Source organism: Salvelinus fontinalis, chromosome 2, assembly GCF_029448725.1.
Source record: "Salvelinus fontinalis isolate EN_2023a chromosome 2, ASM2944872v1, whole genome shotgun sequence".
NCBI classification, from domain to species: domain Eukaryota; kingdom Metazoa; phylum Chordata; class Actinopteri; order Salmoniformes; family Salmonidae; genus Salvelinus; species Salvelinus fontinalis.
The window spans coordinates 33,746,301-33,763,302 of NC_074666.1; the positions used below are offsets into that span (position 1 = coordinate 33,746,301).

The following is a 17,002-nucleotide window of genomic DNA, read 5'->3' on the forward strand; positions in this document are numbered from 1 at the left end:
CAGCTCGGGGATTCAATCTTGCAACGTTACAGTTAACTAGCTACTGTTTACAGGCCTCCTGGGCCATATACAGCGTTCCTCTCTGAGTTCCCTGAATTCCTATCGGACCTTGTAGTCATAGCAGATCATATTCAAATTTTTGGTGATTTTAATATTCATATGGAGAAGTCCACAGACCCACTCCAAAAGGCTTTCGGAGCCATCATCGACTCAGTGGGTTTTGTCCAACATGTCTCTGGACCTACTCACTGCCACAGTCATACTCTGGACCTAGTTTTGTCCCATGGAATAAATGTTGTAGATCTTAATGTTTTTCCTCATAATCCTGGACTATTCGACCACCATTTTATTACGTTTGCAATCGCAACAAATAATCTGCTCAGACCCCAACCAAGGAGCATCAAAAGTTGTGCTATAAATTCTCAGACAACACAAAAATTCCTTGATGCCATTCCAGACTCCTTCTGCCTACCCAAGGACGTCAGAGGACAAAAATCAGTTAACCACCTAACTGAGGAACTCAATTTAACCTTGCACAATACCCTAGATGCAGTTGCACCCCTAAAAACGAAAAACATTTGTCATAAGAAACTAGCTCCCAGGTATACAGAAAATACCCGAGCTCTGAAGCAAGCTTCCAGAAAATTGGAACGGAAATGGCGCCACACCAAACTGGAAGTCTTCCGACTAGCTTGGAAAGACAGTACCGTGCAGTGTCGAAGAGCCCTCACTGCTGCTCAATCATCCTACTTTTCCAACTTAATTGAGGAAAACAAGAACAATCCAAAATTTATTTTTGATACTGTTGCAAAGCTAACTAAAAAGCAGCATTCCCCAAGAGAGGATGGCTTTCACTTCAGCAGTAATAAATTCATGAACTTCTTTGAGGAAAAGATCATGATCATTAGAAAGCAAATTACGGACTCCTCTTTAAATCTGCGTATTCCTCCAGGGCTTAGCTGTCCTGGATCTGCACAGCTCTGCCAGGGCCTGGGATCGGGAGAGACACTTAAGTGTTTTAGTACTATATCTCTTGACACAATGATGAAAATAATCATGGCCTCTAAACCTTCAAGCTGCATACTGGATCCTATTCCAACTAAACTACTGAAAGAGCTGCTTCATGTGCTTGGCCCTCCTATGTTGAACATAATAAACGGCTCTCTATCCACCAGATGTGTACCAAACTCACTAAAAGTGGCAGTAATAAAGCCTCTCTTGAAAGAGCCAAACCATGACCCGGAAAATATAAAAAACCTTCGGCCTATATCGAATCTTCCATTCCTCTCAATTTTTTTTGAAAAAGCTGTTGCGCAGCAACTCACTGCCTTCCTGAAGACAAACAATGTATACGAAATGCTTCAGTCTGGTTTTAGACCCCATCATAGCACTGAGACTGCACTTGTGAAGGTGGTAAATGACCTTTTAATGGCGTCAGACCGAGGCTCTGCATCTGTCCTCGTGCTACTAGACCTTAGTGCTGCTTTTGACACCATCGATCACCACATTCTTTTGGAGAGACTGGAAACCCAAATTGGTCTACACGGACAAGTTCTGGCCTGGTTTAGATCTTATCGGGTCGGAAAGATATCAGTTTGTCTCTGTGAATGGTTTGTCCTCTGACAAATCAACTGTACATTTCGGTGTTCCTCAAGGTTCCGTTTTAGGACCACTATTGTTTTCACTATATATTCTACATTAAAACATAATGTTAACTTTCACTGCTATGCGGATGACACACAGCTGTACATTTCAATGAAACATGGTGAAGACCCAAAATTGCCCTCGCTAGAAGCCTGTGTTTCAGACATAAGGAAGTGGATGGCTGAAAACTTTCTACTTTTAACCTGTTGAGGATGGGGGCGCTGTTGAGACTATTTATGCTAAATGGGTAATTTTTGAAACGGTTTCCCACAAAATCGTTGATCGTACAATATGCATATTATTATTATTATTGGATAGAAAACAGTCTATAGTTTCTATAGGAGTTGAAATTTTGTCTCTAAGTGGAACAGAGCCCATTCTACAGCAATTTCCCTGACATGGAGTCAGATTTCAGAAATGTTGGCCACTGTTCTGAAGTCAGTTAAAAGGGCACTGTTATTGCTATGACTATACGGACACTTCTTACGTCTTCCCCTGGATGCCTTTACGTGATGACGATTCCAATGGGGTCGATTGCGCGTTCACAGGCCCTATAAATTAAAAAACCCTGCAGCTAGCAAGTCTTTTCTTGGTGCGTAACGCGCGTGGAGGACACCGACCGCTCCTGTTCCAAGCGTTAGTTTAGCCTGTTATATTTCTCCGGTCATCTTTTCACTCGTTATAGGAGTTAAAAACATCATAAGGTAGTTAATTTAAAGCGTTTTATAGCAATTTATATCCGTTTAGTGCGATTTTGGGACATTTATTTTTGAAACGATGTGAATAGCTGGGCACGCTTTTCAGTTCATCCCGAACGCAGTTGGCATTTCCACATGGCAAGAGGACAGCTTTCCACCAAAAGACGATTACTCCCAAGAAAGGATCCTTTGCCCAAGATACTGATGGAAGAACAGCTCAAAGTAGGACATTTTTATTATGATAAATCGTGTTTCTGTCGAAACATTTTAGTGGCTTAGGACGCCATGTTTTTTGACGTAGCTTCGCTTGGCGCAAACTGTATTGAAAAGTAAGGATAAATTAAAAAATGTAATTCCGCAATTGTATTAAGAATTAAATTGTCTATCAATCCCTGTCCACCCTATATTTTTTAGTCACGTTTATGAGTATTTATGTATAAGAGTAGATCACTGTCTAAGTGGCGCAAGGACATTTTCTGACCAGCTGAGCTACATTTCACATTGTCTAACCATGATTTTGGTGGCTAAATATAAACATTTTCGATCAAACTCTATATGGATTGTGTAATATGATGTTACAGGAGTGTCATCTGAAGAATTCTGAGAAGGTTAGTGAAAAAATTAATATATTTTTGGCGATGTTGACGTTATCGCTCACTTTGGCTAGAATCAATGCTGGGCTGCTATGTGCTATGTGCTATGCTAATATAACGATTTATTGTGTTTTCGCTGTAAGACACTTAGAAAATCTGAAATATTGTCTGTATTCACAGGATCTGTGTCTTTCGATTAGTGTATGCTGTGTATTTTTACGAAATGTTTGATGATTAGTAAGTAGGTAAACACGTTGCTCAATGTAGTTTTTCTATTCCATTTGTGACGGTGGGTGCAATTGTAACCTATGCCATCTACCTGAAATATGCACTTTTTTCTAACAAAACCTATCCCATACCATAAATATGTTATCAGACTGTCATCTGATGAGTTTTTTTGTTGGTTAGGGGCTATAAATATCTTAGTTTAGCCGAATTGGTGATGGCTACTGGTGTTGGTGGACAAATAAAAGATGGTGGATTATGCTAATGTGTTTTTAGGTAATAGATGTACATCTTTACATATTGTGTCTTCCCTGTAAAACATTTTAAAAATCGGACATGTTGACTGGATTCACAAGATCTGTGTCTTTCATTAGCTGTATTGGACTTTAATGTGTGAAAGTCCAATACGCTGATCCTAGACAGGATTAACTCGGATAAAACAGAGAAGCTTGTTCTAGGTCCCAAGAAACAAAGAGATCTTCTGTTAAATCTGACAATTAATCTTGATGGTTGTAAAGTCGTCTCAAATAAAACTGTGAAGGACCTCAGCGTTACTCTTGACCCTGATCTCTCTTTTGACGAACATATCAAGACTGTTTCAAGGACAGCTTTTTTCCATCTACGTAACATTGCAAAAATCAGACATTTTCTGTCCAAAAATGATGCAGAAAAATGAATCCATGCATTTGTTACTTCTAGGTTAGACTACTGCAATGCTCTACTTTCCGGCTACCAGGATAAAGCACTAAATAAACTTCAGTTAGTGCTAAATACGGCTGCTAGAATCCTGACTAGAACCAAGAAATTTGATTATATTACTCCAGTGCTAGCTTCCCTACACTGGCTTCCTGTTAAGGCAAGGGCTGATTTCAAAGTTTTACTGTTAACCTATAAAGCGTTACATGGGCTTGCTCCTACCTATCTTTCCGAGTTGGTCCTGCCGTACATACCTACACGTACGCTACGGTCACAAGACGCAGGCCTCCTAATTGCCCCTAGAATTTCTAAGCAAACAGCTGGAGGCAGGGCTTTCTCCTATTGATCTCCATTTTTATGGAACGGTCTGCCTACCCATGTGAGAGACGCAGACTCGGTCTCAACCTTTAAGTCTTTACTGAAGACTTATCTCTTCAGTAGGTCATATGATTGAGTGTAGTCTGGCCCAGGAGTGTGAAGGTGAACGGAAAGGCTCTGGAGCAACGAACCGCCCTTGCTGTCTCTGCCTGGCCGGTTCCCTTCTCTCCACTGGGATTCTCTGCCTCTAACCCTATTACAGGGGCTGAGTCACTGGCTTACTGGTGCTCTTTCATGCCGTCCCTAGGAGGGGTGCGTCACTTGAGTGGGTTGAGTTACTGACGTGAGCTTCCTGTCTGGGTTGGCGCCCACCCTTGGTTTGTGCTGTGGCGGAGATCTTTGTGGGCTATACTCGGCCTTGTCTCAGGATTATAAGTTGGTGGTTGAAGATATTCATCTAGTGGTGCGGGGGCTGTGCTTTGGCAAAGTGGGTGGGGTTATATCCTTCCTGTTTGGCCCTGTCCGGGGGTATCATCGGATGGGGCCACAGTATCTCCTGACCCCTCCTGTCTCAGCCTCCAGTATTTATGCTGCAGTAGTTTATGTGTCGGGGGGCTAGGGTTAGTTGGTTATATCTGGAGTACTTCTCCTGTCTTATCCAGTGTCCTGTGTGAATTTAAGTATGCTCTCTCTAATTCTCACCTTCTCTCTTTCTTTCTCTCTCTCGGAGAACCTGAGCCCTAGGACCATACGTCAGGACTAGCGGGCATGATGACTCCTTGCTGTCCCCAGTCCACCTGGCCTTGCTGCTGTTCCAGTTTCAACTGTTCTGCCTGCGGTTATGGAACCCCTACCTGTCCCAGACCTGCTGCTTTCAACTTTTAATGATCGGCTATGAAAAGCCAACTGACATTTATTCCTGATTATTATTTGACCATGCTTGTCATTTATGAACATTTTGAAAATCTTGGCTCTCTCTAATTCTCTCCTTCTCTCTTTCTTTCTCTCTCTCGGAGGACCCGAGCCCTAGGACCATACATCAGGACTACCGGGCATGATGACTCCTTGCTGTCCCCAGTCCACCTGGCCTTGCTGCTATTCCAGTTTCAACTGTTCTACCTGCAGTTATGGAACCCCTACCTGTCCCAGACCTGCTGTTTTCAACTCTTAATGATCGGCTATGAAAAGCCAACTGACATTTATTCCTGATTATTATTTGACCATGCTTGTCATTTATGAACATTTAGAACAACTTGGCCATGTTCTGTTATAATCTCCACCCGGCACAGCCAGAAGAAGACTGGCCACCCCTCATAGCCTGGTTCCTCTCTAGGTTTCTTCCTAGGTTTTGGCCTTTCTAGGGAGTTTTTCCTAGCCACCGTGCTTCTACACCTGCATTGCTTGCTGTTTGAGGTTTTAGGCTGGGTTTCTGTACAGCACTTCGAGATATTAGCTGATGTACGAAGGGCTATATAAAATAAACTTGATTTGATTTGAACTAGTTCAACGCTCTAACCACCTGCCTCTCATTGCACTCCACAAGGAGCCTGCCTGTTACGCAAATGCAGTAAGAAGCCAAGGTAAGTTGCTAGCTAGCATTAACCTTATCTTATAAAAAACAATCAATCAATCAATCATAATCACTAGTTAACTACACATGGTTGATGATATTACTAGTTTATCTAGCGTGTCCTGCGTTGCATATAATCGATGCGGTGCGCATTCGCGGAAAAAGGACTGTCGTTGCTCCAACGTGTACCTAACCGTAAACATCAATGCCTTTCTTAAAATCAATACACAGAAGTATATATTTTTAAACCTGCATATTAAGCTAAAAGAAATCCAGGTTAGCAGGCAATATTAACCAGGTGAAATTGTTTCACTTCTCTTGCGTTAATTGCACGCAGAGTCAGGGTATATGCGATAATAATAAACGCTTTGTTTTCAAAATGATAGTTTCCGGATTCGACCATATTAATGACCAAAGGCTCATATTTCTGTGTGTTGTTATGTTATAATTAAGTCTATGATTTGATATTTGATAGAGCAGTCTGACTGAGCACCAGCAGGCTCGTAAGCATTCATTCAAACAGCACTTTCGTGCGTTTTGCCAGCAGCTCTTCACTGTGTTTCAAGCATTGCTCTGTTTATGACTTCAAGCCTATCAACTAACGAGATTAGGCTGGTGTAACCGATGTGAAATGACTAGCTAGTTAGCGGGGTGCGCGCTAATAGCGTTTCAAACGTCACTCGCTCTGAGACTTGGAGTAGTTGTTCCCCTTGCTCTGCATGGGTAACGCTGCTTCGAGGGTGGCTGTTGTCGATGTGTTCCTGGTTCGAGCCCAGGTAGGAGCGAGGAGAGGGACGGAAGCTATACTGTTACACTGGCAATACTAAAGTGCCTATAAGAACATCCAATAGTCAAACGTATATGGAATACAAATGGTATAGAGAGAATTAGTCCTATAATAACTACAACCTAAAACTTCTTACCTGGGAATATTGAAGACTCATGTTTATTAAAGGAACCACCAGCTTTCATATGTTCTCATGTTCTGAGCAAGGAACTTAAACGTTAGCTTTTTTACATGGGACATATTGCACTTTTACTTTCTTCTCCAACACTTTGTTTTTGCATTATTCAAACCAAATTGAACATGTTTCATTATTTATTTGAGGCTAAATTGATTTTTATATATGTATTATATTAAGTTAAAATAAGTGTTCATTCAGTATTGTTGTAATTGTTATTATTACAAATTTAAAAAAATTATCGGCCGATTAATCGGCATCGGCTTTTTTTGGTCCTCCAATAATCGTTATCGGTATCGGCGTTGAAAAATCATAATCGGTCGACCTCTAAATTGGATGTGATAGTCATGGATGTATGTAACATTACATTCACCTAGCGCAGATGAGACTTTGCCTGTCTGTTCTTTTTTGCACAGCATTTATTTCATTTCAATATAACGTTATTGTTTCAAAGAGGGCCAAGACTGATACACTACAACGAGCCAACGGTGCCTAGTTTGAGCCGCAGATATGAAGGTAGGAACATAACTGTTACCAACTTAAATGTAAATACTTATTTGAAATATCCGCCATCTGTCTTTAGACTGTCACAATACATTTATATAAAATATAGGGGGTGGGGGAGGGAAATTTATCATTTCTAATACTTCTTTTACATTTTGTAGCTTAGATATCTGGCTGTAATGGGTGCCAAGGACCTGAAGTTGACCGTGTGGTGGATGCTACCTTGCATTCTGTCAAGACGTCTTGCCATCGCCACAACCACCTGTCTCAAAGCCATCTACCCCCAAGCCACAAGACTGTTCCAACAGCTGAACTACTGCACCCTACCACACACTTAGCATTTATTTATATTCTGTACACACCGAAATCAGTTTTGTAGACCGAACCAATGCAATAGTTATGTCACCTTCCAGTACTACTAATGAATATGCTTTCATATAATTCTATGCTGCAACTGCGCTGTACTTATTCCACTCATAATGCACATAGGCAAACGATGTCCATAGTCTAATATATCACTATAGGCTATTTAAAAAAAAATCTTATTTTACTTTATCTTATATTATTTTCTGCAGGCCTCTTGTACTTGATTTAATTTATTTAGTATTTTAGTAGTATGTTATACAGTATATTTACTATGTCAGTTATTTGATGGCTTTCCTATGTTATTTATTTGATGACTATGTTACTTTGGTGAGAAGCCTGTGTCATGACGTTGCCCTGTTGGTGAGGTTTGTGACCCCCATAAATACCTTTCCCCCTTTCCTCTCTCTGCTCTACAGATGTGATTATTGGAAAGCCCTTTGTTAACAAAGAGAGGGTCTGTTAACATCAAAAGGGTGGTGAACAGAGCCATATTTCGGTAATCCAACCAGTTGAAAATATGCGTTGGTACTTAAAGAATATGATATCAGATCAGTTGTCATCTGAGACATTATTACTGATGATAGGATGACAAAAACTGTATCTTGGAAAGTCTACACATTATAGTTATCAGATTCACATGGAATTGTTGTGCAATTTAAATGTTCAAATATGAAACTATTTGTGAACAGATGAAATGTCATTTTAGCTTCTAAATGAAAGAATTGGTTTTCATAAGTGAACTAGGCTCAACTCAGTGGCCCCGCCCATGTGAACAGACATTGGTTGTGAACTATGAAACACGCCCTTCTCTCCCTACTACATACATAAATACATTACAAAAATGTTACATTTGTCTTCCCGAGGACGTGAGGACAACGGTCCATACGTTAAAAGAGCTAATATCAAACTACAGAACTAAGCCATCTTCAGCGTGAGCTTAAAGTATGGCAACTTGGTATGAACTTTGAACTCTTATACACTAAAGAAGTGATACCCCCTAGCCGTTGAGTGAGCAGCAGCAGCTGTAAACGTGGGCTAGGAAAGGACGGACAAAGTATCTCTTCTACCAAACACACAATGGTACTACAACGCAACCGTTCTACCAGACATTCTTCAGAGGACAGGAAGATCTCTGTTGGGCAACACGGCCTTCCATCTACGACCAACCTATTGAAGCACAGCTCAGAGTAAATATTTCTTGCATTTTCCTTTTCCAAATGGGCGGTTATTTAGAATGCATAAGATTCTGTATTTACGATAGCATAGCTTTACAAGGTCCGATCAGAGACCAAATCCTTTGTTCCTCAGTCTTCCCGCGCTTTCGTTCAAACCCCAACCCCCTTCCTTTGTGTTATGACATAATTAGTAATCAATGTATGACCCATCCTGTGTATATGTAATTCTGTGTGATTGTTTAGGTATTTAGTAAATAAATTATTAAACCAAATTTGGTATTGCTGATTCAACTTGTTAGCCAGGGTTCATGAAGATAACCAAGAATTCTATGACTTCAGATGAGACTGGATAAGGTGACGATTAAGAATTGACTGCTATTGATGTAAAAGATTACCAGGTCTTTAAGAGTTTATTCAGAAGATAACAGCTCTATAAACATTATTTCGTGGTGCCCCGACTTTCTAGTTAATTACATTTACATAATTAGTTCAATCAGGTAATATTAATTACAGAGAAATGATTTTATAGAATAGCATGTCATATCACTTAATCCGGCATAGCAAAGACACGACACCTGCAAGTACATGACAAGAACATTTTATTAGTCGTCACCAGTGGATCCAGGTGACTACGATTGACCCTCGTTATCTGATATGTTTTGCACACACAATCATTTACAGCACCTTTCCACAAACCTTTTTCAACTGGACATGGCATCCAATGTACCTTAAATAATAACAATCTATAAATATAAAAAATGAGTGGTGACAGGTAGTAGGCATGCTGCTGGCTTGATGCTAAATTAGTGTCTTGCCTCCAACTGGCAGCTGTAGTAGTGTCGTTGGTTGGGAGAAGAGCGGTTAAAGGGCGGTTGAAGGGCGGCTGGGCTGTATCAGGAAAACGGTAGGAGCACGGACGGGCGCTCCGTGAATGAAGCTGTCGCGCGGCCATTGGTAGGCCTGCAATGTAAACCACTAGCTGGTGAGAGATACTTAAATTATCCACAGTGCCACTTCATTAGAGATAGGCATACCATGCATGTAGCCTATGACAAAATACATGGATTTGGATTTAGGCTTACTCCTTTGAACAGCTGGGTAACACTTGCTCTTATACCTGTGTAATTAATTACTACAGTAACAGCATGTATTTAATGTTCTGGAACATTGGCAACTGGATGTTTCAATTTGTAGTTTATACATGTATAATCTATAAGCAAAATAACTTTTACTTAATTAGCTAGCGACTGTTTTTCTGGAAGCTGTGATGCTCTATTTTCCCTATGAGCTTCAGCCCCTCACCATTTGAGTGACAGCCATCAAGATGCACACACAGCAGAGCGAAAGAGAGAGCAATGACATATAGCAGATATATACACGTTTTTGACGCAGTACGCAATTTTTGGTAACCACTTTTGTCTCGTGAGCACTACTTTCAGAACTACTGGATAAAAAGTATACAAAAGTACCTGAGAATCTCTTTAATACCCAGGTATAAGAGCAACTCATTGAATGCCAACAATTGGCTGACCTGACAATCTTACCAAGAGCAGCAGGATACAAACCTGACTTACTTAGGTCCAATAATATATTCAAAAGTATGTGGACACCCCTTCAAATGAGTGGATTTGGCTTTTCAGCCACACCCGTTGCTGACAGGTGTATAAAATCGAGCACACGGCCATGCAATCTCCATAGACAAACATTGCCAATAGAATGGCATTACTGAAGAGCTCAGTGACTTTCAACGTGGCACCGTCATAGAATGCCACCTTTCCAAAAAGTCAGTTTGTAAAATTTCTGCCCTGCTAGAGCTGCGCCGATGAACTGTAAGTGCTGTTATTGTGAAGTGGAAACGTGTAGGAGTAACAACGGCTCAGCTGCTAAGTGGTATACCACACAAGCTCACAGAACGCGACCGACGAGTGCTGAAGCGCGTAGCTTCTGTCCTCGGTTGCAACACTCACTACCGAGTTCCACACTGCTTCTGGAAGAAACATCAAAACAAGAACTGTTCGTCGGGAGCTTCATGAAATGGGTTTCCATGGCCAGGCAGCCGCACACAAGTCTAAGATCACCATGCACAGTAAAGGGAAATCTTAACGGTAGAGCATACAATGAAATAGCCGAATCCACTAATTTTAAGGGATGTCCATATACTTTTAAAAATAAAGGTTAAATTAGTTATTTCTTGAATATAGTGTACTGAATACCCAGAGAATAGTAAGTTGATGTTGATTCGGTGAAATTCAAATAAACAACTACTACAGAAGAATAGCCTATAATCCAAAGTGAAGTGAAACAGTGTGCAATCAGTTGGGATCCCAACTGGAGACAGGAGAGGAAAACAGAGGAATGCTTATTTTACATTTAAGCAATAGTTTGGTAGATCATGCTTAATGTAAGTATCCATCCTGTGATCTCATCTTAATTTAAATACTCACCCATGAGGATGACCAAACCCAATATCACTCTCTTTTGTGAAATGGGGCGATATTCAGTTTTGAAACCAGGCTAGATGATAATACCATGTCAAGGTGAAGTTAGAGTACACAATGCTTTGTTTCTTACAACACAGAAATATAATTCTGAATCATGCATAGTGAACAACAGGCAAAAATGTTGGCACATTGATGATCAAATGGGAATGTACTCTTGAGGTATTAGACGTACAAATTCATTTTCTCCCTTTCCTCTCTTTGCATAGAAAAATACAAACACATAAACACACACACAAACACCATAACACGCACACATACAAAACACTTCACATAAGACTCCAAAGTGTTATAATTCATCTCTCATCTTCTTGCCCTTAGGCCGCACCAGTCTGCCGAGGAAGAGGATGGAGTTGGTCTTGGTGTCCTTCACCAGGAAGATGAAGGGATGGTCAGCGTAGAACAGCTTGGGGTTCTTCAGCTTGTCTGTGCCGAAGATGCTTCTGTCTATGGGGTTCCCATCGGTGTCCCACTCCATGGCAGAGGCATGAAAGACATTGGACAGATACAGGTCCTTCTTCCCAGAGATGTTGGACAGGTCCGCCTTGGTCTTATCCACAGCCTCAGTCAGACCCAGCTCCCCAAGGTGTTTCTGAGAGAGTGAGAGTGAGAGTGAGAGAGAGAGTGAGAGAGAGAGAGATCTTTATTGTAAAGGAGTTTGAAGCATGAACTCTCAGCCACCTAAGAGCATCAGTGATGTGTACTGTATTCTATCATGTTATTCAAACCTGGATCTCGTAAACAGTTAACAAAATGATTGTTATTCAAACTTGTATCTCATAAACAGTTAACAAAATGATTGTTATTCAAACTTGTATCTCATAAACAGTTAACAAAATTATTGTTATTCAAACTTGTATCTTATAAATAGTTAACAAAATGATTAATAAATGTTGTTTTAAACAATGACCTGTGTCATCTCTAGGTATTTCCAGTACCTGAATGTTGTGGCTGACTTCCATGCAGACTTTGGGCAGAGACACAGCAACAGCCGTCTCCTTTAGCTTGCCCATCCAGTCTTCCAGCTGCTTACGGGTCAGTAGCTTCTCCAGCCTCTCCAGGGGCTCCACGTGGTAGGGCATGAAGAACACCATGCTGGACTTCTTATGGGCCAGGGGCATGCTCAGGATGAACAGCTTATTCACTGTGTCTTCGTGGAAGCCATAGATACCTGCAGGTACAGTCAGTATGGATACAGACACAGAGACATTTCTAGGGCATTTCTTTACATCTTCCTTCACTTTGAAATGAGAACACCCCAGTTCAGTTCAAAGGTACTTTATGATATTATAATGAGGGCTGACCTGTGCGGTGCATCATGGGTACACCAACAGTGTGAGTGTGAGACACCAGGAAGCCACGGTTGTCCACCATCTTATGGTGGAACTGTTCATCCCAATGGGCTGTTCAGATATAAAGTAAAATACAATTATACTGTAAATATATGAATGAGTAAATCAACTAAGCGAAAGAGAGAAGAGTGAATCTAAAAGATTCTGGTCCTTTGTAAGAGAGAACTCACGTTTGAAGAACATGGCGTTGATGATCATGGCCCCATCGGTCTTCTCCACATCCTTGGTTACCTCGGGCAGCTTGCCATCGGTGAATTTGGCCGCCCAAGCATTGATGGACTTCACAGCGCTCTTCTTGTTCTTGAAGTTTATCTTTGTGTGGTCATATTTGTAGTGCTTCTTGCTGCTCTTGACAAAGGCATCTGCAAAGTTGACCGAGCTGGGGGTGTATAGGCGGTTGCTGATCTTCCAGGTGACGTTACGGGCCTTGGAGTCGCTGACCTCCTCCAGGAGCTCGGCCAGGCCAGCGTGCAGCTGCTCGTCCTTCACTTTGTTAGCACTCAGCACGGTCTTGACCTGGGAGGCGGTGGAAGCCTTGCCCCCGAGTGCCACCAGGCCCAGGGAAGAGGCCACCACCACCGGGGAGATGAGGATGTTCTCCAGGTCCTTTTCCTTGGCTATGTTCTGGTAGAGGCCGAACGCCAGGCTGGCGCTGTTGTCAGACAACAGGGTGGCGTGGTTGCTCAGGACCTTGTCTGCCGAGGCGGCGGTGGCAGCGGAGGCTGCAGTGGCCAATAGGGCCATGGCTACCAGGTTAGTCACCCACATGGTGTCAACCGAATCAGTAGAGACTTGAGGAGACATGGAAAAGGTGTATGTGTTAGATTTATACAGTGGACTTCCTTATGGAGCATCATATCGATTACAGAGCAACAGAGTCTCAAATCCCAGGTGTTAGAGGCAAATTATATTACATTTGTCCTGGATTTTGAATACAGAAAACCTCTTGTTGGACTTCTCTTCTTGCTCTTGCCAGTGATAGCATGAGTTAAGGAGATAACGCACTTCTCAAACACTTTGCTGAGATTCAAGAGGAATACCACATTCTCTTTTATTCAACCTGGATGATGCAGAATGGACATGCTGTGTGGTATACTAAGCTTTCATTATGCAGTCTGTAATGTAATTATAGACCTGAATTCATTGGTAGAGAATCTGAGAGCAGGGTTGACTGTGCCAATGGAGAGTCTCCAAGTAGACATTCAAGGCAAGACTCAAGAGCCACGTTGACACTGCAGCTGTAAAACGCCTAGAAGATGAAACAGTCGTCAACATTCTAAGTGGAATAATTCTACAGCAACTACTGAGGGCCATTAGCTACTGAATGAAGAATACAAGTTCTCTTAAGAAGAAAATGGAAATTTATATCAAGCTCTCTCTTCATTTGGGGGACCAATCACTTTTTATTTATCTCTCTCTGCTCTGTGTTGCCCTGCAGGAGGCTTACGGTAGCAGACAAGTAGCAACATGATCAGGCTAAGCCATGAAGTCTAAACAAAAGGATGCTATGCATCCTCTGAGGCCTGGAATGAGTGACCTTAAGCGGGCGTGAGGTTTCACATTTTTCAGTACTAAACATAAAGTTTGATCTTTACTGTAACAATGATGACTTTAGAAGTTTTGTTGGAACTACAAATTATTCCAGTACATTCTAAATTTGCAATACCTATTATTTTGATTCTGCATGCATAATTGCAAATCCCAGCCCAAGCTAACGGCTCATGTCCACCAGATGCATCAAACTCTTCATTGTGAATGAAGCAGTCCACAACTGTCTGTATACTGCATGTTTTCAATATTTTCAACTTGTGCTTTGCTTTACCATGCGGTGGTACAAATGGAGGTAAACACACCGACTCCAACTAGCTAGGTTTTAGCTAGTTGAAAAGCGAAACACATGTGTGTCAAGTACGGAAAATATGGGCCAGACATCCGGCAAAACAAAATGCATATGCATCTGGTGGACATCGGGCGTAATTCAATGCCCTTATAAGTCATAACTAAGAAACATCCTGGCACGTACAAATACCGGCAATGACGGTCTCATCTTATTGGACAGAAACCAGTGTGAGAGAAAGTTTAGAGGAGGAGGAATAAGCTGGTTTACAGTTCCGTGCATCGTCATTAATATCCTTCTGAACATATGTTTATAAATTACACAGCTCATTTCTTCTGATAATCTATCTGATACTTTCTCCACACTCTCTACCACCACACAGCATGTGTTCAATTGACCAAGTAAAGTGAGATGCCCCCTGGCAGAGGCAACTGTGACTCAGATCAGAGCACAAGAGTCTGTTGCTGGGTGGGACCGCTACTACATTTACATTTACATTTAAGTCATTTAGCAGACGCTCTTATCCAGAGCGACTTACAAATTGGTGCATTCACCTTATGACATCCAGTGGAACAGCCACTTTACAATAGTGCATCTAAATCTTTTAACGGGGGGGGGGGGGGGGGGGGGGGGTCAGAAGGAATGCTTTATCCTATCCTAGGTATTCCTTGAAGAAGTGGGGTTTCAGGTGTCTCCGGAAGGTGGTGATTGACTCCGCTGTCCTGGCGTCGTGAGGGAGTTTGTTCCACCATTGGGGTGCCAGAGCAGTGAACAGTTTTGACTGGGCTGAGCGGGAACTGTACTTCCTCAGTGGTAGGGAGGCGAGCAGGCCAGAGGTGGATGAACGCAGTGCCCTTGTTTGGGTGTAGGGCCTGATCAGAGCCTGAAGGTACTGAGGTGCCGTTCCCCTCACAGCTCCGTAGGCAAGCACCATGGTCTTGTAGCGGATGCGAGCTTCAACTGGAAGCCAGTGGAGAGAGCGGAGGAGCGGGGTGACGTGAGAGAACTTGGGAAGGTTGAACACCAGACGGGCTGCGGCGTTCTGGATGAGTTGTAGGGGTTTAATGTCTGAGGAAGCCTAATTAGATAGGCTTCCTCAGACATGACACAATTCAAAGCAGCATTGCCACTGTTAATTAACCATCACTTTTATTTGATCATTATAGCATTTTCACTGTTATGTGACCCATTCATTAAGTGTGAACAGTGAAGTTGGGAGGAAGAAGTATGTTTTAGCCTGGCAACTTTTTCCTTTCAGCTGGCCTGCACATGCTCAATCACATGAAGCTGTATTGTAATACAGAACTAAATTCGCAAAAATAATTTTATAAGCCCAAAATGGAGGGACTCAGATTCCTGGTCAGAAGTTTTCCTGCAGTTAACACAAGTCCAGCCCCCTCCCCCTCCCATTGCATCCCCTTTTAACTTACCAGGCTCTTTCAGCAGTTTTCCTCTAATTTCTCTATTAGCTTCCACACGATCCTTCAGCTGGTCTACAAACCGTGGGGGAAATATTCTGGAAGTTGAGGAATGGAAAATGTTAATGATGTACAGTGATTTTCAATGCACAGTGAGTAGCACTGGGCCCTCCCACAGTATCTGTTGAGCAGCTATGTAAGTGGGACTTTCCCCCTCCAGGTCCTAAAGCCTGAGACACACTGAAAGCTCATTCACACTGCAGACAGACATCTGGCAGAGTTTCTATAGTTCATAGTTCATAGTTCTGTATTCTCAAATGTTGCTACTGTAATATACTGTACACAGTTTTAGACCATGCATCATAGAGAAACATTATTTTGTATTAATGGCCCTCCTGCCTAAAAAAACGGGGAAAATATGCATACTGTCTTAATAAAACAACATTTTCCACTTCCATTTTCAGATTTTCTGACGATTTCTAGATGTTGCACACCGCTTTAAGCCAGGGGTAAACAACAGACTGCTGGACTGAACACAGTGTGCAACATCTGTAAATTGTCAGAAAATCATAAAATAGTGGTGGGAAATTGTGTTTTATTAATTAAGACAGTACACATATTTTCCTAGTTTTTGTGTGTGCCATTAAATCAGGTTAAGGAGGAAATTGACGCCTTTGCAGCCTGAATGGATGATGCTTTATGTATGAGCTGGTCCCTGGTGGACACGAGTGTATAGCGGGCTGGGTACATTAAAGTCAGACGCAGATGGCAAACAACATAAAATGAATAATAGTGCCATCTGTTTGGATTACCTACTGCAAACAGAGTTGCAGGGAAGTTTTCTAAGTAGGTCATTGAAAATCAAAAATTCCATGAGACCGAAGAATAATAATTGTTAGGGGGTAGAAAAAACGTTGGTATTATAATTGTTATGATTCGTACATTTTGCTTGCAAGTTGTGAAGATTTGACCGTTTTTTCTTCGTCCTCCTCCCCCTTCTTAGTGCCACGTCTGTGGTTGTGTCTGTCGGATTTGAGAGACTGATAGCGTGGGATGCAGGATCGGGAATGTGTCCATTCAAGCCCCCCTGCCTGGTCTGCCTAGCCATGCCAAATTGTTAAATTATCCCCTGGTGTCTAACTAACT

At 41.9% G+C, this 17,002-nt stretch overlaps 1 protein-coding gene across 1 annotated transcript; it reads right to left on the minus strand.

Annotated features, from left to right (window-relative positions):
• Positions 1–9,142: 9,142 nt before the first annotated feature.
• Positions 9,143–16,070, minus strand: LOC129817450 (serpin H1-like). The gene is made up of 5 exons (XM_055872710.1): positions 15,869–16,070; positions 12,772–13,392; positions 12,554–12,652; positions 12,188–12,420; positions 9,143–11,841 (listed from the first exon to the last, which is right to left on the minus strand). The coding sequence occupies exons 2-5, from the start codon at positions 13,367–13,369 to the stop codon at positions 11,539–11,541; spliced, it is 1,233 nt and encodes a 410-aa protein (XP_055728685.1). The 5' UTR covers positions 13,370–13,392; positions 15,869–16,070; the 3' UTR covers positions 9,143–11,538.
• Between the last annotated feature and the right edge of the window lie 932 nt (positions 16,071–17,002).

Coding starts and splice junctions, on each gene's coding strand:
- LOC129817450 (XM_055872710.1), bottom strand. CDS start 13,369: ATGTGGGTGACTAACCTGGTAGCCATGGCCCTATTGGCCACTGCAGCC. Junction 12,421..12,553: donor ACCCATGATGCACCGCACAG/GTCAGCCCTCAT, acceptor CTGTACCTGCAG/GTATCTATGGCTTCCACGAA. Junction 11,842..12,187: donor AAGTCAGCCACAACATTCAG/GTACTGGAAATA, acceptor TCACTCTCTCAG/AAACACCTTGGGGAGCTGGG.